The following is a 22,890-nucleotide window of genomic DNA, read 5'->3' on the forward strand; positions in this document are numbered from 1 at the left end:
GCACTGGCTTAGTAATTTACTAGCAAAATAATACTGATTTACTAGCTGTCTGGTTTCATAAACTCCACATATTACATTTGTCTACACCATGGTACAAAACTGAAGTAAAATAAAGAAAATATCATCATCATCATGATTTAAACCAACAAAACCTTGGAAGCCCATTTAGGAATTAAATCAAGAGGTAATTGCAATTTGGGCACCAAAGGGTAGTATTGTACCTCAGGATTGCATTCATGGTTTGCTTCTTACCTTCAATTTTTCATGTTTTTATTGTATTCAGTCATAATTCTAACATAGTTCATCAGAGAAGCTTTACTGAAACATATTAGAGATGTTTCTCCTTTAGTGCTTTAATTTTACAACAGATGAAGTGCAACACATACATTAAGCATATTCATTACGAAAATATATATGTACCTGCACATATATAAATACGTGCGCATACACGCACATGTGCACCCATGAGGTAAAATGATCAAGTAAAGCCACAGGTGCTGTAGTGAATCCAGATAAAAGAACTTCAACCAGCTATAAACACAAGCTGGATAATTTGCTGCTCTTTACGCAGAACTAAAGGGCAAAAGGCAGCCCACTTCCACGGGGTCCAGCCACGCTAGCGGGAGTTGTAACCATCCCAAAAGCATCACATGTGAATGCATGCAAGCATTGCGTTCAGAGCAATATTTAAGAAACTATACAACGTTCTCTGCAGAAATTAATCCAGTTTATATGACAAAGGCAGTTTCACAATATTTCGTCCCAATCTATAATTAACTTTGAAAGTAGGAAAAGAATAAGTCATGACACTGCACGCGGGCCTGGGCAAGGATCACTTAAATCAACCGATGTGGGAAAATAAACTACAAGTTTTGAAGCACTTGGTGACACAGGCAGAGTCTCAAAGACTGCGAGGACAGTATGCCAAGGTTCCTCAAGCTCTGAGGCCCAGTACTGCACAGCCCGAGTCTCTGCTGACAACCGTCAACGGACAAGGACAGCCTTGTACGTGGAGAGTTTCACTGGCAGCGTGCACTGGGAGATTCGGACGGGCCGGGGAAATGTTAGTGCCGGTTCTCCTTCTTCTACCCAGGGCTGTGTTTTGCTTGACGCCTACGGGCACACACGGTAACACCGTCTGCTGCGCATTGTTTGGGGGTGGGTGTGTTTGCAGGCCATACATGCCTTGCAAGGTACTACTCAAAGTAACTGAGTGTAGCAGAAGTGGGCACTGAGGCAAAACAAATGAAATCCAGATGTTACCAGTGCTGATCATTAATCTAAAACACGGGGATTTTTACTGTCACTTGTAACACCCAGTAAATAACAACAGCTACATTGACACACATTACAGCAATCAAACACAGTGCTGTTATACGGAGAAAAATCATTATTTGGCCAAACTTTTGTTTGGCTGTTATGAAGGATGACATAATTGTCTTGAATTTGGTCATGCAGACTTCAAAGAAGATGTGGTGCCAGAGAATGAAAGTCCGTTTATGCAGTTTTATTCTTCAGACATCCATTACATAAGGCTTGGATATGTAAACGTTTAGCATTCAGCATAACAAAGATTCAGCTTCTCAACAGAAATGCTCCGATACCTTAAATGTTTGTTTTCCAGAGTTAACGTACATTTTTGCTTCAAATACAAGCACAAGCCAAGTACGCAGCATTTGACAGGCGAGAATTATTGTAACGGAACGCGTAATGAAAGAAACATAAAGACCCAACACTCAGATTCTTTTGCAAGGGTCCCAGGTCACAGCCCCTCTGCCATGTACATATTGCAACACACAGAACCCCAAATTCTGCCCTGTGTTCTACCCCCAAGCGCCTCTCCAGAGCAGGGTGCCCAGCTCTGACAGGTTCTAGCAGAGATTCAATGCAACCTCTGGGCAGCATCTATCAATGCAGACTATGCCTAGGGCTGGATGTATATATAAAATTATCTACTCCAACAGGTTAGAGCGATATGGCTCACAAAATAAGACCCTGCCATAAGAAGTAAGGACTTGGTTATGGAGGAATATTTACCAGTGTATCTGCTACTACACGCTGACATGACTGCAGCTCTCCGAGGGCTCTGTTGTTTTTCTCACGCTGTCTTGTTGAAGTGGTTTGTATTGATTTCGAAAGGCGCGCCAAACTCCAAAAGAGAAGCCCCATAAGGGGTTACGTTGGCACAGCTAGATCACGTTGCTATTTAATAACACATTGCATATAGCTAAATTTCTCCATACAGAATCTAGATTCTTCAGATTAAACTCATCCAAGTGAAAGAACCTATTGAAGGGTATAAACACCACTTCAGTCCCACTGAAGGCCTAAATTAAGCAATACCCAAAGCTAAGTACTGGCCCTTCTCCCAGGAGTAAATTTCATCCTTGATGGTATTTCGAACAGAGATGAAGCATTTCCTTTTTATTGCTTCTTCCCACTCTCACAACCCATAAATACTATTAACACTATCCTGACTTTCAGAGTATTCCAAAGCAGAAGGTTATGCTGCCGTTCACTACTCTTCAGGCACAGCGCTGTGCTATGCCATTTCTTCTCCTCATATCTACAACGGCTCCAAACAGAGGTAGCACAAGGAATTACGGCACTGAAGGGAAAATATCCTGCCTGAGTAGCTCTGTGATGCATTTCCCAGATTCTTCTTTCCAGACACTACTCTTGGTTGGAAGAGGTATCAAATTGCACTGTTGACTGTATCCATGAGCAGAGTGCATAACTGAAAGAACAAGTATTTACCTGCAGATAGTCACTGGATATGCTATTCGGCCTCCTTCACTTCTAACTCTGGCTGTTATGTCTGTGGCTTTGCGACAAACTATACTAGAAATCTCTTTCCCTGCTAAGGTCACATACAAAAATGATTTACACCTCTATTTTGTACAATCTAAGTAAGGCGAATGCAGATCACAGATTTAGGAAAAACTATTTCAGTTTTGGTAGCAACTAAATAGAAGAACAGTCAAAACGTATTTCCAGACAAACAAGAATTATAAATGAGATCTTGCATTACCTGATTTTAGCAGAAAAACTTCCACTTGTTTCATTACGACATATTTCAAGACATTTCCTGATATATTTCTACTATTGCTGGGTGCATTATGTATTTCCTAATTGCACACTGTATATGTCATTAAGTTTAATAAATCTTCTTTCATTTATATGTACCAAAGTTATATATTATATTGTATGTTAAAAAGGACATATCTGGAATTATAAAATCCTGGAGAAAAAACAATGCGTTATTATTTTAGACTGATAAAAAACACCTGGAAGTAAATACAGCTATTTTAAGCAGATGTTTAGAAGTAATTATTTTTAATATTACTAACATTGTTTCAGTCACATTAACCATTCCTTGCACTTGGCCTTGCCACTGTGTAGGGGTGTCCATGCGCTAGGAACTGACTGCAAAAAGGAATCTGTGCCCAGTGACAAAAAGAGCATCTCAGAAACACAAGCTGGTAAACCTCAGTGACAGACCAGGAGAACTACCAGCAAGAAATGAGCCAAAAGGCAAACGATGGTCTTATTCAGCTACATGAAAGAATACATCTGGGGGCTCAGCTGTAGTTTAGAGTCCTCGGTGTTGAATTCTGCAATATATTTTCATTCTACAGCAGTTTTAAATAAATTCAAATTGAAGTTTTGGAAAATAAAACATGCAAAAGAGTCACACACAGGAAATATTTACAGTGTAATTCATTTTGATACTAAACTGAAGGCGAATCCCAGCATGTTTTTCAGTGTTATACTGCATCCAGATTTTCCATTGTCAGTGTGTTGCAAAATCTCATATTGACAACACAGGCCTGCACTGCAGGAGTTGTCAGGACAAAGTTGGAGGTTTTGGCAGGTGGAGCAGGGATACTTGAGGCTTTTGGCATCCAGGAAGGGATGAAATGTTGCTTGGCTGTTTGGCACCTATGAGCTAGCTGAGGCTTTTGGCACTGAAAATAGTCTGTATCACCTCCTTCCTTCTTTGTGAGCAGTAACAGAGGGAACATGGAATTTGTGGGCATGGAGAAGGAACGTGGTTCCCGCCCTAAGAACTCCAAGCAGAAAGCAACTGCATTAGTATACCCGACTCCTGCGGTTATTTCTGCATCTAACAAAGGACAAGAACCAACACGTTCCTGTTAAAAGGAATCAGCAGTGAAGTAGTTAAAGCATAACTGAGGTGCTATTTTTCAATTTCTTGCATTGTTCAGACAAATTTAAAAAAAAAAAACACATACACACATTCTAGTTTTACTCACTGCTGACAGGTTTTGATGACCTACACTGAAGTCTCAGGATACGCTTTTATTACATAACTAACTTTTACAAGAGGAGCCCTTGCCTGTTCTCTTCTCTGGATGACAGTAATCTGTTTTATTTTCTTGGGTGATGTTCCATAAATTACTATTTTGACAGATAAATGTCTAGCAAAGAGACAAACCATTTTTAAAACCCCAGTAAGCGTGTCCTGCAAATACACATCACTGACAACGCACCTGACAATCCAGACTTAGTTGTCGTGGTTTACGTTCATGCTTGCCCAACTAGAGCCATACGAGCCCTGTGTCTGCCTTATCTACCATGGCAAATGATATTCCACATTCACCAGTATTAGAGCATAGCAAAGATCTTAGGCCCTGAGAACAGGGAGGAAGGCTAATAACCAACTTTGGCAATATTCAAAGTCAGGCAAGATGTCCATGCTTCTCTAATGCTTTTAGGTCCAATCATCCAGGACAGCTGACCAGGATCAAGAATATGAAAACCTCGTCCCTGAATTTCCAGTATTTCATTGTCTTCCCAGATTTAAAAGTACCTGTGAATACATAGCTGGAATTATACAAATTTGAACTTTCAAAACATATCCATTCCTCTGAATCTGCCCCATCTGAAATGGAAACTACACCGAGAAATGTTTAGCATCACTCCAATTCCCTCTATTTCTAAGTGGTCTGGAGAATTATAAGTTAAAGATTTGCACGTGTAGCTGGCAAACAACTCAAAAGCCACAGACCTTGGGAAACGCACACAGGTTCTGAAAGGGAACATAACCAAGAAAGCGATATAAATTGTAGCACTCTTTGCCCATTTTATCAGTAGCCAGCCTGAGGCAAACACTTGCCAGGGCTTGGAAAAGAGATAAAGGTAGAATTTAAAATAAGCAAAAAAGAAGGAATGGGATGCTTTAAAAACTTTATAAGAAACATGATATTCCTTTTTAAAATATCATCAATTATATTAACATTCCCAATGAAGAACTTAAAAGTTATATCCTAGTAAGTATAAAAATATTTTTTAAATTATAATCAATTACACACAGTGTTATCTGCAATATGCTATTATTAAATACACAGTCTTTGCATTTTGTTGTGCAAAGAAATCGTCACAGACATAATGAGAACATTTTCATTTTCATGTGACAAATACAATACACAGTCCTAACCTTAAAAGCCGCAATCAGAAAGTATTATGTATTGTTATGTCCGTTTTACGGATGAGAAACCAACCTCAGGAAGAGGAGGAGAAGGTGCATTGAGTAGTATAGCTGAGAATTACCTCTCAGTGTCCAAACTCGGTTTTTGGTGTCCCTTACAGACCTCTTCCACCTCCCGTTTTGCAACTATAAACATTGTCCTTTCTACTATGTGTATCTACAATAGGTACAAAGTATGAAGGAGACAATCTTCAGGAAATTTTGATATGTTAATTATCGCTGGGCCTACACGTAAATCTGAATTAACAACATTCCATATATTTCCTGGAGTCCATAAAAGTAGTAAGAATTCATGCAAGCTTTACTGAATGCTTATTCAAAATTTGCACCTGGATACACTGGGTTTTTCCACCTTCCCACTGCGCACCACATGTTCCTCATCCAGCATAAACAGTATGATGGGTCAGCCAGAGTCCAATGTGCAGAATTCCTCAGGTGCATAATAGAAAAAGAGATTCCAATTTCTGGGAAATATATCCGACATTATTTTTCAAATTACCTTATTAACTATATTTGCAAACATCCAAATAAAGGTGCTTTCAAATACTTTACCATGTGGTTTTTAAAACTGGTCTCAAAAGTTAAAACTGCATCACTTCAGCACATGCAGTGGAAACTGAAGAGCAAGGCTGATAAAAGATGAGCATTATGCCTGTGACAAAGCAGAGGATTTCCATCAGCTTCCAAAGATCACACAGTGGCACATTGGTGCCACTGTCAAATGTGCAAAATCTTGCCTGTTGAGGCTTATTTTTTCAGGGTTGGTTTTTTTTTTTCTGTATCCTGATACCATATGAAATTGCAATCATACTTCAGTGATTACATATTTTGGAATGCTTTCAAATCATGCTTGCCATGTAGAAAACAGTAAAAAACAAAAATTCCTAAACATTTCCCCTACGGTCAGGTAACTATCCCACACATCTCATCTTGATAAGATACCTGTACCAGCTTAGGACCTCCTCATTCCCTTCTTGAGCTGTTCATTCGGTGGAGACCCACTTGACAGCAGTTGAAGTCATTCCAGGGTAAGGAGAGCCATGGCAGGAACGCTATGAATTACTGAAGCTCTAGATTCAAATTAATCAACAAGGTAGTAAACTTAGAGTTTACAAGCACGAGAAAAGCGACAGGGCAGAGCACAGAGTGGGACTTCTTGTTTTGCAGCCTACAGGTTCAGCTGCAAGAAGAGGGAGGACAGACCCTGACACAAAGCCAGGAGCTGTTACCACAATCACCATCAAATTTCACTCCTGCTGACTTGTGGTGGTCCTGGTGGTATTTGCCCAAATTAACACGGCAAACCCTGAAGTATAAGAAAGGCTATTGTGCTTACATGACATGCACGCGCAACCCGAGTGTACTCGGATCCTACACCATCCGGATTGACATACTGGTATGTCCTTTTCCCCACAACCTTATCAATTCCTGTGTTACGGTGAATTTGTTAAAGGGTTGATTTGCCAAGACTCTTGTGTATGAGACTTACGGACAGGTTGTAGAAAAGTAAATAAAGATAAAGAGGGAGTATGGGCATTTAAAGTTACTTATGTTACTTACTATTTACCTCACAGTTTGTAACACCATAAACAAGTTTTATCCCACCACAATGATAAATTACGTATTTCATTTAAAGCAATGCCCTAAAAGCAACCGCTTCAAAACACACAAGTCCTGGACATTTACATACGTTACCTCTATGCACATGCTTTCAAAAGAAAATTCATGTTTTCTTTTACTAATTCGTTACAACATTTTTTTTTCCTTTTTTTTTTTTTTTAAGAATTTGTTTAGAGGATTTACAATTTAAAAAACCCACTGAAACCAATCCTTTTTCTCAGAAAAAAAATGACTGCACCTCTAACTTTTAAAAGAGCCCCAATACATATCATATATTTTTAAAATTTGTTTAAAATAATTTTCCTGACTTGAGACACTGTCTGCCAAGTTCCAGCTAGAAGCAAAATTTTATGGCTGACTGCCAAACCTACGAATAAAAGGAGTTTATAGGGGAAATACTGACAGAAGAATAAACTGTAGCAAGAGCAGCTAGTATAGAAAAGCCTTTCCTGTGCATTTTGTCTATCTATAATCTGCAATATTCATAACCCTGGATATTAGGATATTGCACTCCTACCTGGCTCAATTTCATGCCAAGGTTATCAGTAGTGCCAGACTGTTTGATGATTTAGTTATAGGTATTTATACCATATCACTCAGATGAGGCATCCAAACCTCTCGTTTGTAAGCTACAGATTCAACCCATGTCTCCTGACTCACCCTGCTATTTAATACTATATGTAGCACTTTTAATAGTAATATTTCTATAAAAGTAATGCAAAGCAGATCGTAGAACACAAGCAGATACACCTGGCAACAGAACAAATGTCAAAAGGAAAAATATTAAAGCCACATTGCTATCTGACAGCAATTATAAGAATCCTAATTTTCCTTTCTATAAATGTAGAACAATTAAGTTTATCAATTTTTAATTTTAATGGCATTATTTTATGTTGATATATTTTTCACCCCTAGCTTTTCAAGCAGATATCACTTTGTGTAGAGCCATTTTAAATTAATATATTGAAGGAAAAGACTTAAGCCCATAACTGAGAAGCAGTCTGACTGAAGTTAATTCTGCCCAAAATCTAAAATTTGTCAGCTTCATCGTGGTGCCTCTTTACTGTGGCATAAATCAAATTTAAGATTAATTTTCTTCTCTGAGAAAGCAGTTCTTGCCCATTTAACTGTGAGCTGATCTTTGGGTGATATTCAGCAATGGTATAACTGATCCGAAATCAAAATATAATTTTAGTGTTTCTTTTTATTACTCATGCTTAACTTCGAGACAAATTTAATATTTAAGTTTGCTCAGCTTCACTGGCTCCAGCTGATTTCCTGCACTTGAAGAACAGTTTCATTCATTGTTGTGAAGAGCTCATTTTACACAAGGGTAGCCTGACTTGGCGATGTTGTGAAACTTCTACGGCGGGCACCTGCACTGGTGAAATGTGTCCTTAGGCTGCTTCTGCCGCTGTTCTCTTAGAGAGATAACTTTTGTTTGAACACTGGTTATTCACAGTCAAAAGCTCATACCAATTCTGTCATCTCAAGCTTCCTCCAGCTGTGTTCTCTCACGTACAACAAAACACAAATTCTTCAGGAAGTTTTTTTAGATAATTAAAATAAACATTAAAATGTCTCGCCTATATCTCATCTTACAGAGGAACCCAACATGCAGAAGTTGCAAGCCAAAACATCTTTTCAGGGCAGATTTTGGATCTCACCTTTATACAGGTTGAAAAAAAGACAGCGTTGCTGAGGAAAGAACTCCTCAAAATTAAGCTCCATGTGCAGAGAACAGTTTCCCAGAAAGCTATTTTATGTGGGATTAAAAATGTAACATTCTCTTGTCATTCCTTTCCACTTTGAGTCAAATAAAATATAATCCACTGAAACTCATTTGATATCTGGTGAATAGTTTCCCTTTTATTGATTTTTCTAGCTTCCAGCTTCGGGAGAAAAAACCTGCCACGGGAACAGTTACAATGGCAGCACATGTCTAGATCCAATTCCCAAAGAAGAAAAAGAAAAAAAATGCCACTGACTTCAACTAAAGGAAGATGAGGGCTTACATATGTGGGGTAGAAGCATATATAGTCTCCCGTTTGGAAAAATGATAGCACAACCTGCCGCTGCTCTGTCCAAGTTTCCGGCTTTTAATTCTCCTTAGACAGAATTACCCAATCAACAGTATTCATGGTAGAAGACGACAGTTTCATCTATCTTGAGTTTGACTCTTTGTTCCAGATCTCTACTACTGTGTGTGTTTAACTACAGTATCTTTAGCACTCGGCACAGGGTAACAGGCCTGGATATGGAATATTAGCATGACTCTTTCCATATCAGTTCAGTGCCAGTGTTTCCTATTATCAATCCAATATTTTATGGTTATTGTATTAGCTTCCCAGCAGTACTTTCTCAAGTTCTGTAGCCTGAAAGCTCCATTAACAAACCCTGAATACAATAGTTGTTTTTCACTTTTAGATCTTGCAAGAGCCCATAAAAAAGAGTGGTCAGTTTGTCCAATTTTCTAAAGAAATTTTCCAAGATTTGAATGGGCAACGTATAAAACCACTAAAAATACTCTTGGCAGCTCATTCATTTGGATTGTGTTCCTTCTGCCAAGCCAACTAATGAATAGCTTATTCCAAGATAGGACTTCCGCATGAATTTTTTGTAGTAAAGGTAAGAATATCTATTTATATAATTCCCTGGTTGCTTGTATTCGAAGGGTTTAGAGAAGGGAAGAGGTTGGTTGGCTTTTTTTTATTAAAAGGGACGTTAGCATTTGGATTTAAGGAAAATCTGTGTAAATAAATTAACCAAAGATCCTTTTTTTTTTCTTTTTTTTTAAATTCTGCCTTATACTCTGGTAAATGAGAGGTAACCAAAATATTACTCTCAGGTATTTAGTGAATAAAGCTTTATTTAAAAGCCATTGAAATCAATGGAAAGTATCTCACTGACTTTGTTGGACTTTGTATAGGACCTACAAGAACCACCCAAATTCCATGTTAGATACAGCCAAACTACAGACATGGATGTGATTTCTTACACATATGGGCAGATAAAGATCAAAGAGGGAAAAAATCTCCTACATACTTTTCTCGAATTTATTTCTTCTACCAGCCTCCATTTATCTATGTTCTGGCTATAAAGTAGGTCTTTGGCTGGAGTCTAGAATTATGCTTCTTCAGATACCTACAAAAAAAATCCTCTTAAAATCACCATCCTTTTTTGGCCACAAGAGAAATAAAACAACATCAGCTTTTGGTTATCTACTGAAGCCAAGTTGTGCCTCAGATGCCTTGGATTTCCACCCCCCATTTCCCTCTAAAATAAGTTGCATTTGTTAGGTAAGTGATGATTGTTTTACCCTTGTTGTAAAGAGTTGTCAGTCACATTTTAGTTGTCAATAGTCTCCTCCTTATCATCACATCTCACTCTCTAGGTTAAGTAAGAAAATGTTTGCACTGATACTAAATGAGAGTCTTGAGAACAATAACTTCAAACAATTCCCCACACATACATTTTAACCAAATTATATTTTTTCAACATCTTTAGTATTGAGAAGCTGTTTGGCATGAAAGAGATATCTTTTCATGTATTTCTGTATCCAAATTTATTTTGAAAGCCCAAAACAACTTCGTGCTTGTTTGCACACTTTTTTCCCCTGAAATACATAAAGCTAAATTATTTAAGTGAAGCTTTCCAGAGAGGTAGGGGACCAATGAGCTATGCAGTCCATCATACACAGCTAACAGATTTTATACTAGCTCACCCACTGACAGATTCTAAACACTTCTGAACGTTCCACATTTTATGGCATTACATATTTCTCTTGTGAAAATATATCCTCACAAAAAAGGAGGTTTGTTTTCCCTTAAAAAAGGTCTTGCTCTCCATTTGTTAGTTAATTCAAAGAACACAATATAACCAGTTTACCATATTTATGTTGCTGAGCACAAAGGGAGATCAGCACCCAATTTTTTTTCCTCACTGATACACTGTGTCTAACTTCCATGGGTTTTCCATGCACATCATTCAACACTATTAAAAATTATCTGTGTAACATCTTATTAGTTCAAGAATAAAGAACAAGCTTCTCAGTCTCTGTAGAGATGATAAATAGCTAATGGTAAAAGTATAAATTTGGCTTGTGATCTCATTCTCCTTTCCTCTTTGTGTGCTTAAAGCCACAGCAGCAGCTAGATAAGAATAAAGAAAAAAAAAAAGGGAAATTCTCCAACTACAACGATAAGTAAAAGCTGGTTTTTGGAAGGCTGTGCAACCCTGATCATCAAATACATTAAAGAACAAGCTAGACAAATATCCATCAGGTAAAGTTTACTTGAAGTTGATCTTGCCTTGGAGCAAAGGAATAGAACAGGGCTTCTTCCAGAGCCATTTTCTGTTTGATCTATACCAGACATTGAGGGAGGGGAGAAGAAGGGCTAAGATTCTGCTGCACAGAAGCAGCAATCAGGATTCTGAAAACAAAAGTAAGGAAGGAAAGGTCTATCACTGTGTTAATCCATATGCCTTGCAATGACTCATATTTTGCTTGGAGACAAGGTCCACCTCAGCTATCTGTTCTTTCCCAATGTGTGTCCTGGTTCATGCCTGCCAGAGGGAACTCGTTTCCAAAACACACTATTTCAAAATATTTCCCACTCCAGGCAGCGTTCTTCAAATCATCTAATTACTGTTTTGCTCTACCCTTTTATCACAAATCAACTTCATGTTTTTCATTTAATATAAAGGTAGCCTAGATAACTCAAACAAGACAATTCCATTGCCTTCTGGAGACTGGCGACATATACCTATTCTCAGGTGGTCTGTCTGGAAACAGATACATTGCATACCCCAAACTACTTCTCCGTTGGGGCTCTTAAGCTTGCTGATGAACTGTTCCTGCCCAATTTGGATCATTAACTTACACTCGCAAATCCTTATTCACACTGCAAATACCACCTATCATGCATATATTTTCTGATACTCTTGGTCACTGTGGATTAACAGCTTTCTTTAGAAACTACTCATAAAACATTAAGAAACATCATTAACACAGACAACAGCTGCTGTACCCAAATTCATCTTCCTTCTTTTGCTCCACAAATCTTTCGGCATTTGTACGTGGCCATGTAGAATGTGTTGGGCTGTATTCTGTGTTGCACTTGAGAAATAGGTAAGTCACGGGAAGCAAAAGGAATGAAGAGGGTAACCATCTACCACTGCGTATTTTCTAAATCTGAGTTGCTGTAGGGGCCAATCCCCTTCCTTTTTGACGCCTCTTGTCACAGCAGGTCTCTGACCTTTCTGAAGGTTGCATTGCAACAGAGGTTCTCCCGACTGCACGCTAGGCTTTGTATTTGTCATACACAGTCATAGACCTATACCACTGCTGAGCCAAAGACATTTTCCTCAGCCTTCTGCACTGCTTTTTTGGATGTTCTGGGGCATCAGGTGAAGTCCCAATGTTTTATTTTATTTCATTCAAGTAGTTTATTGCTTTTGATCACTGTCTCCTTCCTCTTAAGACATCCATACTGCTAGAGGGACAGTTTTGTACATCTATACATTGCTGGTCTGGGACTTACAGTTATACAATCAGAATTCACATTAGATGCCAATAAAGGGTTTTAAAAGTATAACTATGAAAACATGACAAGGATTTTAAATCTACTTTGTGTAATTTGGCTAAAGTTATCATGTTGCAAGGAGATCTATTCATAGGCAATCCTACGGGGGTTTTTTAGTCTAGTTCTCGCTAGGGAATGTTTTGGAAGAAAAGTATAAAAAGACATTGTTTCCTTATTATATAATACTCCTGACTTACGCCAAGAATATTCTCATCGTAAGCATGTTCATAATCTCAAAGACTGACACAGCTATTGCATTACTTGTGTCTATACAAGTACAGCTTCTAAAAATATGATTCCTTGACAGTTTTTGAAAGGTGACTTATATGATAAAAAAAGCTGTGTGCTTGTGTTTGCATTTCTGATTTGTAAATCCTACCCAGTAATTAAAAGCAGACCTCAAGTGTGTCTGCACAAATGCAAAATGAATACAAATCTAAGTCAGAGATGTATTGAGGGAAAATACAGCTTTGCTGGTACAGAACTGTTTAGACATGACCAGTTTCCCCAAGTAAGAGAAAGTTCCTAAGTTAATACTAAAACTGATCGTATCGTTAGAAGAAATCTATTCTAAATTTTTAACTATGAAAGTCTAATAAAGGGACTGACAAGTAAAGGAGCATTGGAATGTACCATCACACCAACCATATTTTGATACAGTGGCATGAACATAACACCTGAAGTAGCTACTAAATTCTCTCCTGGGAAAGAGGAAAAAAGCATTGATTTTTGCTGATTTGAAAAGAAGGATGGACATATAGCCTGACCATCTACCCTGACCTCTAACAACAGCAGTAGAATTTTCTCTTACTGCTTTACTGAGCAACATAACTCAAATGTTACTTCCCAATTTTTCAGATGGGGAAAAATAAGCACATCCTGAGTTGGACGTAAGGGATACTTTTCAATTGCACAGCTAACTTCTTTAATACATCCCAAAACCCTAATTCAGAAAGCTGCTCAGTACTTCCTGACTAAAATCAAATCTCCTGGTACAGATACTCTGCATCTGCCTTTAAATGCCACAATTTCCACATTTACAGTTACAAAGCCATTCAAATCTGCTCCTTAAAACAAGTTTGCAATAATAAGACATTTTACTTAACTAACACAGATGCCAGTGAAAGATTTTGGTCTGTCAGTGCAAATCTTTTATACAAAGTGAGAGAGCTGACAATTTACCCAGAGAATAGAGAAGCACTAAATAAAAAAAAAAAAGGGAGAAAGAACAAAAATTACTTTCTTGTTTTTACAGCACTAAATTAAAATGTTGTCCTTGCCCACTACGCAAAACAGGAGGCTCATATGGCTTGACGGAGCTGGGCAAAGGACAGTTTCCTTAACAGGACTCACGAGTAAGGAAAACTGAACAGGATATTTAGGCAGTTAATACTTGCTTCTAGAAGACTGCGTGGTAGCTTCAAAGGACAATACTGTGTGCCGTATCGTTCTTCTTTAAAGGAACGATCTTTAAAATTGGAAGAAAACGTGTACAGTCTGAAGGCTAGTAACCTCAGCGGCAGCAACGGCTGGGTACCCTGAGTGACAAGCGTAGGGATTAGAAGAACTTGTTTGTGCTGTACCTGTTGTCCCATTCTAGCGAGCCGCTAGAGCAAGGGCACTTCGTAACACAGAGGGTACCTCTGCCTCCAGCACGCTCCTGGCTGATTTGGGCAAAGAACTACAAGGTAGTAAAACTTATGTTGCTTCTCCAGAACTACTTTTCCAGCCCTTGCAATGCAGAAACCCGTGCATGAAGAGTGGCACAGATTCCGCTCTTGCTGCAATAACTGCTCCCTCCTCATTCAACTTCTCCCAGGCCTCGCTGAGGAGCTGGGGAGCACCTCCAGGCACGGAGCAGAGCTCGCTGCGCCTGTGATCATACCCCAGCTCTAGTAGCCCTTCTGCGTCGGGCAGAGCCAATCCCCAGCTCAACATCGACCGTAAACCCAGTCTGTCACGATGTTAACCTCCCAAGTGAGAACAAGAATTGTATTTGGAAAAAAAAAAAAAACACAGAACACACATGCGATCCTCTCTGCCAAGCAATCCCTTTAACTGGCCCAGTTACTTTGCATAAATCCCAGCAACGCCAGGGGAAAAAACGCAGAAGACAGACTACGCCCTTCAGTAATTCAAAACCACAAAGCAAAGATATCCTGTTGTAACGTACATGGTATTCCAGGATTATAATTTTTGCTTTGAGCCACCTTTCAACGTATACCAAATGGAAGCAAAACTCATTCCAGAGTGTTACGAAGCCAGTTTTGTGTCTCTCACAATTACGTTTGAAAGCATAATGACAGATTACAGGAAATGAACGTATGGACAGGGTGATTTATAAACACTTTTAAACAATGTAACTTTTATCAGTTCTGTTACATCAATCACAAATCTAGGAACAATTATTTTTTTGTATATGATACTCTCAAGAGCGGTCAGGACAGGATTTGCTGACAGCCTATCTTAAAAACTGAAATACAAATTGCACTCGCTTTCTGCGCCAGTGTAATGGTTCCATACAAATAAGGGAAATCACGCGCTTTTCACAAACAAAAAAGCATAAGCAGAGAAGCAAGGAAAGCTTTGCCATGGGCACCAACAGAAAGACAGTCAAATAAACCTGATGCTACACTGATTACAGGTGTGGCTGGGAGGGTTAATCCATTATAAAACATTCCAGCTTTTGCAAGGCATTTGATTGGGTACACACAATTTTAAAATCAAGATTTATAAAATCAATAAAGTATATGCTAAATGAATGTAAATGAGTGGCAGATTTCAAGTAGCCTTCACTAAGGGATCAAAGGGAATTAGGTGTAATTACTAATTAATAGATAGAACTGGTAAGGTGAGCTCTAACTAGCCAGTAACAATAAGAAGTAATTACAACTGCACTTACAGACGGTGAAAATGATTTTGAAATGTCCTCCACAATTCTGGTGGCCATATTTTTAAATACTGTTGAAAAGCCAAAGGTCCAAAAAGTAGTAATAAAAACGGCCTAAGGGCTGAGACAATGTCTTACCTATGGAGCTTCACAGAGAGAACATGGGATTACAGCACACCAAACGCCTTCCCAAGAGCAAATACCACTTACTGGAAGCCCATTTATATCTAGTAATTGTAGAAGGGGGTAACTGGAACCAATCATTGGGAGCTGAAATCGGACGAATTCCAGTGAGACACTGGGCACACATTTTTAATGCAGAGAATGACTTCTTGGTTTGATACAAAGGTAAACTGGATGACGGGATATACACAAGATCATAACCATCATTTGATAATCCTTTCTCTTTCAACTTCTGTGAATATCTTAAGAATAGGGAAAATCAAGTCTAATGTAACATTTTACTATGGGTATTCCTGAGAGCTAGAAAGAATCACTGAAGAAATAAAAACTGCAGCTAGGAATATCATTCCATAGGGGGATCTGCAACACAAAGATGAATTATGAATAATCTAAAACCTACTTCTAGATTATATTATAATACATTGTACACATTCTGAAAATGTGCAAAAAATCCCACACTGCAGTGTACCATGAATGTGCAACCCCTCACTTCTCAATGCATTATCCATCATTAACACTGGTAAGAAAACTCAGCATTGCAAGCTAGAAATGGGCTGAAATTCTAAATTACCGTTGCATTAGTGCATAATTTAAAATCAAGTGGCAACCTATGTGGACTACTGCCAGGGAATTTAATAGCAAATTACACATTTAAAAAAATGAATGAAATTGAGTACCTTGTCTGGTTTGCATCTAATTATACAAAAGAAGTGCCACACAGGACTAACCTTTCTGTCATTATGGGACAATAATTTCCGTAACAGATCGGATTTTCAAAGACTAAAACTCTGAAAGGAGATTACACAGCCGTCTCGATTACTTCTCCAAGGGCGAGAACATGCAATGCTTCCTGCAATCCATTCCACAAAGACCATCACAGCTTGAACATATGGTAACAACAAGCTTCCAGTATAGCAGAAGTGTTGGTCAATGGCTTACGGACCCCAAGGCTCCTATCTATTGAACAGGAGTAACCAGAGGGTGAATCTAACAACATACCTAGTAAAAAGCAAAACATTTTAGAGGAAAGGAGGACACAGCAAAAAAACCCAAAACCCACAAAAGCAGAGGAAAAGAACGAGAATCTACAGTTTAATTCACAGCTGACTCGGAGAAGCTCCCAAATCAAAATTCATAACTCCTGATTTCAGTAGATGCCGAAACAGCTCTTTACTTCTGAACATCAAATCCTACATGTTGTATATGCAGCAGATAGTAACTCAAGCAGATAGTAATAAAAACCGCTTGTACAAATATTTTTTAAAAAATCTACCCCTGCCATAAAACAAGAAAACCCCATGGTCTCGGTCTGAATCACATCAGACTTTCAGAAGAGAAAAAAATTCTCCAGATTAATTAATTTTCAGTAGACTGTATGTCCATTACTCTAATCATCGTTACTAGCGACTTCTCACCAGGGGAACTACTGGGCCAATTAGCCCACAGAACAAAATCAGCCATGCTTCTACAATAGCAAGACAGCATTATTTTAATGGAGCAGTAGAGGGCACCGAAGCATAGTAAAGCTCAAACATTCCGTTGAAGAGCAGCTGCCTATAGGTGATAACATACGTACAGCATGGACCAGTGGCTAGAACAGAAGACCTGGGATCCAGGCACCTACTTCCATGTCTCATGAGGAGCAACTACAAGCATTTGGATAAATAACTTTTTCTGACTCAGTTTCCCAACCAACAAGTGAGATTTTGTGCAACAAATCCTGACAACACATAAGGCAGGTTTGTTCCTCGGAAGTTATGTGTGAATGTAACATTTGCCTAAGTAAACAGACAGCTAGAGATAGCCAGGCTAACAACCTTTGAGAGAAAGATGCTATTTAGACACCAAATATCACTACAATATACTCTTCACATCTAACATGGACAGTCCATACTACACGATGGAAACCCTATTCTATTTTAAATTATACTTTGAGTTTTACCACTTCAAATAGTCAAATCACAAGGTCTCACACATCAGGGCATGAAAGCAAAGTGTGTAATACTTCCTTTGGAGAGCTGCCCAGGGTAGATTGGCCTCATTGCTCTTCTCTTTTGCCTTCAGACATGTTCCAGCAACATCCTCTGCCTGTTCCAAGAAGCTGACCATCAGCTAAAGGGAAAAATTTAACTCCAAGTGAAATGGTCAATAAACATACAGCTGGAGAAGGTGAAATCTGAAGAAAGCTTTTATGAGATAAATAACCTAGTTGGCAATCAAAAACTTTGTTATGAACTCTAAAGAGTGATCTTCTTGCCTTCATTTTATATCTCCAAGGCTGCTACCACAGACACAAAAAATCAAAATGCAAGAAGAGCTCATAGTTGGGCAGTTCTTTTCCATATTAACCCTACACACACACAAAATAAGGTTAAAATATGGCAATATGTTTAAGCAGGGAAGTATCTAATAACCTACACAAAAAAAGGTGAGGAGGAAGACAGATGTTTCTTATTTTATTTAAACTGTTTTCAACCTTTATGCGCTTTTGTGGAAAAAAAACATTTGTATTCCTATAATGTACAGCAACCTCCCACAGAGACTAGAATCCCACTGGAAATTTCTACCAGTTTATCTGCTACCTAGATTTCAGTTCCATGAACTTGATTCACTTTGGATTAATCTGCATTTTCTGAAAATGAATTATTCTGACATTCACTTTTCAGCACTCCAATCATGGACTGCTACCCTGCCTTCACCGCGAGCAAGCTCGCACGACCCTGGAGCAGAGCTGCTGGGCTGCAAAGACGCATTTCTCAGATTGGATACAGTGCTATACAAAACCAGTTTATCCATAAATATGGGTAGGCACACAAGCAGTTGTAACTAACTTTGCTATGAGGCCTCACCAGAATAGTAGGAAAACAAGTGGACAGTAGAAAGCCTTTTTCATAGAAAAGTCCTGGCTGCTCTATTTTTCAGTCTTCACTAACTCATGCTGCTGGGTCAGGGCAAGACCCGATCCTAGACCAAAAAAGGAGACTTCTCAAACAACATACTCAAAGGATAGCTATGTCTGCTCTCTGTCATCCACATCTTACTCTGCAATAATAATGAGGTGAGAGAGATGTGCCGCCTCTTCGACCATACCGCTTAACCCATTCAGCAAACAGCACATTTCTGGGCGAACTGGTAAAGGATAAAGCTCCACGGCTGCCTTGCAAAATGGAGAAAGCAACTGTTGTTGTGAGGTAAGGGCTGTAATATCCGGTAACACTTTGTCTGGGAAAGGCTCAGTGAAAAAAACCTCTACTAATCCTTCCTGTGATTGTGCTGTGAGCTACAGGTCAGGGACTACATTGTCGAGTTAGTTTGCTGCATATTCTTTTCATTTGACAAGGGTAAACTAGTCCAAGAAGGTATTTGCTTTCTCACTCTGCCTATGTCCAGGATATATTATCTTAGTCTCTGATCAAGAAATAAACACGATGTCAAGGGCAGCATGAATGCAGTTCAGAACAGGCATATTAGAGGGTAAGTAATCTAAAGCAGCACTCCAGAATTAAATACTAATTGACAATTTTTCCTCTCAGATATTCTTTGGTGGCACCAAAGGTCTTGCCTTTGTTGCCTTACTCCCTTGCATCCAAATTATTCTAAAATTCCTGACAGAAACAGAAGGCTGTTGGGAAGACTGTGTAGTCCCTCAGGAGCCTGTACTACTGGCAAGTGTCACATACCAGTATGGATAGACTCTTTCACGATTCGATACAAAAATTACCTCCTTTCTTTTCACATAACGGAGGGTGGATCTATTCCAGAACAACATTTAAGTGTCCATTCTTGCTCTCTCTGAATTCAGTGGAAGAATTCATATTTGGTACAATGGGAACAGAATCAGATTGCTATAAGGAAATTCAACACATTGAAATACAGTAAAACCAGTCAGATTCCGCTTGTACAGATAAAAACTGCAAACTTTTTATGGAGAAACACCAAGGCAGGTCAATGTCATACCAGACTTCATTAATCCCGGCTGTAAACTGCAGGATAAAAAAATAGGTGGTTGTGTTTCAGACTAATGCAGAAAACATTCAGCTGCATTTATTGTTTTCGTTAATTCAGAATTTAAGTGTCTCATTGTCTAGAAGACAGCAAAGAAATACTGTGGTGTGTGGTTACATTACTCTTGCAAAACAAGTAATAAATTTTGAAGAAACAAATATATGTTTCTAGATGTGTTTGATATCAAGATGGATACATCGTTGGGATCTCAGGGTTAGGTATGATTACAAGTATTTGTTTTTCTGTCTCTGGTACAAGTAACAACTAAAATTCAATATGACTCTTACTGTAGACAAGTCTTTAAAGTCACCTCATGTATTCTCCAATATTCCACATATTTGCACCGAGTGAGGAAAAAAGACAAAACAAATGCTACCTTGCAAAGGCCAGGAAACAACCAGATACTGTTTTATAAGCAACATACCCACACAAATTTGAAAACAAACTTTACGGGGTTTATATGTTGTCAATTATTTCCTCTTCTAACAAACTCCCCTCCTCCCCAAACTTCAGCTCAGCTTTTGAGACAATTCCCAAACTTGCTACTAAGCTTTTTTCATTCAGAGGATAAATTGGACAAGTACAGTATTCAGTTTTCAATGAAAAATTAGTTGTACAATTGCCTATGAAGTCCCTCCAGAATTAACAAAATAAGCACAGAGCAAAATCCAACCTTTCTTTGTTTTACAAAGATTACCACTGTTCTTCAAAGCATATTTTGGGATTGCATATTTTAAAAAAAATACATACAAAAATAATTAATTTCAAATTCTCACATATTAGAGTTCACCTAAATTCCAAATAAAATACTCTTATTCAAGAAATGCCTATATCAAAGAACTCCTACCTTCCCTCCTCTTATCTTTCATGGAGGAAAAAAAAAAAATCATGGACTTCTAAAAAGCCAACTGCTTTATATCAGGAACAATGGCTCCAAGTTTAATCAGGTGAAAAGAGGTATTTCAGAAAGCTGCCTGGCTCTATTCTAATTATGTACAAAAATTGCTGTATATAAGTATTCCCGATCTGGTTTTGAGCCATTTATGGTAACCCACCAGCCAAAGCCTCAGCTGAATGCAAATCATCCACAATACAGAACACCAGAAGTGGAGATATGAGATTAAAATAACAAACTGGGTTATTTCACTTGTGTGCTGTCAAATAATGCTTCTTCCAGAAGCTTGCTTAAAAGCTGTGCCCTTAAAAATTGCTCTGGGTTATGTTCCTGATGATTTTTGGCACCGAAAACAATGTTTCTCTATACTACCTTACTAACAATGAATAGAAGTAAATCACCAGGTTAAGGGAAAAAGTTCTTACTATGTATGTTGAAAGTTTATAAACCATGTTGATTCCTTCCCTTGTCTTCTCCCCAGAGAAATTTATTGGGGTGGCTGAATTCATTTACTACCTGCATGAGATTTTAAGGTAGATCCAACTTAGAAACAAACATGAAAGGTATATTGGTTGTACCATAGGAACTGTACTTTGAGATGAATGCAGAAAGGTGCTCTTGTGGCAGAGGGAAGAAAGGCTTGAAGAAACTCACGCGGAGGGAAGAAACCCAGTCCTGGCACAAGGACGCAGGAATTCTTTTGGCCTAATGCTATTTTTGGAGCACAGAGCACCTCTTTTACAACACTGGACTCTTCCTGCTCATCCACCACTACACAGTGTCCTTCTGCTAGAGAAAGTGGATCAGCAGTAAGAACTCCAATGTCATTCTCATCGTTATCTATATCCGATATGTAGGAACAGAGAAGAATATCAGTGGTATATAAAAAGCTGTACTATATTCCATTGTGAGTGGTGAGGGGATGGAGAACACCACAGATGTTGAAAAAAGTCAACAATAACTTCTTCTGTTCAAGTTTTAGTGTCTACAGAAGAGACAGAGGAGTGTCCGGGTCAAAGTACACCACAGCAAGACAGTGAGTGATAAAGCTTGCAAGAACAACGAAGGGCTCAGGAAAATGGTAGTGTCACTAGGTTAAGACTACCAAAAGTCTAAACCTATACCAGAAGTTTCATAACTGACTCCAGTGACAACAGGATTGGTTACTTAAAAGGAAAAAATTAGAAACAGCTGTCCCTGGACTTCAGAAGCGGGTGTGATGCATCACTTCAGACAGAGAAGGACAAAAAACCTGATGGGTAAAGTTACATAATTTGCAAAAAAAGTATGAACGAAGAAAATATTTCATTTTAACTCTATTAAGCATCTTATATTTTTCCCCCTCAGCTTGCATATCTGATTCTTAAGCTTTAATTAAATAGCAAGAGAAATAAACTTTCCATTCTTTTAAATGCACATTTTGGTGAAAATTTACATTACCATTTCTCAGTTACAGTTAATAACTTCTTTATTACTAGTGTTAATCAAAATGAACTTTTATAAGGGGGGTGAGAATCACTGGGATAAAAATGTAATTGAAATAAGAACCCCGAAATGGCCAACAGCACAAATTACAAACACACAAGAATGCTGAGCTAAACTTGATAAGCTGAATTTCAAGGTGACAGAGCAAACAAAGAACCCACAGTGTCCACAGTCTGGCTCTGAAAAGCAGTATGAGACGTACTACAAAATTTTTCCCTCTAATCTATTGAATTACATGTTTGTCATTCTTAATTAGTTTTGTCATAGAATATACACATGGAGAAAAGATTTATTAAAGAAAAATAACCTTACATACACACAAGCTCATTCATTCTAATTAAACAGCATTCCAGAGAGAAATACAGTTTCAGCTATAGACCATTTCATCAATAGAAGATGAAAACAGCACAGATGAAAGGACAACCAGAAATATAGGCTCAATTCTACAATAAGAGCAATATGGGGGTCACTAGTGGGAAGAAGGGTTTCCTAAGCACAGCGATGATGCAGCTATTACCCCAGCTATTTCAGCAGCTACCAGCAGGTTATGGGAGGTGCTCGCAGAAAAGACAAGCTGCACAGCTCTTCCGCTGAAGGTGCGGCTTGCACCCTGGCCTGGGAATAGAGCAAGGAGCAGCCAGCAGGAAGAAGCAATCCAACTGGGAACAAACCTTATCTGAACTAGGGTTGTTCCCCTGCCCCTAGAATCCTCAAT

General features: G+C 38.5%; 1 protein-coding gene across 1 annotated transcript in view; it reads right to left on the bottom strand.

The window, feature by feature from the left end:
* LOC104622662 (ADAMTS-like protein 3) overlaps positions 1-14,312 on the bottom strand; it is a gene marked incomplete at its 3' end in the record, with an annotated part of 41,903 nt that extends 27,591 nt beyond the window's left edge. The window contains exons 1-2 of the mRNA XM_010289518.1: positions 14,111-14,312; positions 13,351-13,418 (exon numbers count right to left, since the gene is read on the bottom strand). Of these exons, the coding sequence (XP_010287820.1) occupies positions 13,351-13,418; positions 14,111-14,312 (270 nt within the window). The remainder of the gene's footprint in view (positions 1-13,350; positions 13,419-14,110) is intronic.
* Between the last annotated feature and the right edge of the window lie 8,578 nt (positions 14,313-22,890).

This window comes from Phaethon lepturus, unplaced genomic scaffold (genome assembly GCF_000687285.1).
Source record: "Phaethon lepturus isolate BGI_N335 unplaced genomic scaffold, ASM68728v1 scaffold35220, whole genome shotgun sequence".
Taxonomy (NCBI): Eukaryota; Metazoa; Chordata; class Aves; order Phaethontiformes; family Phaethontidae; genus Phaethon; species Phaethon lepturus.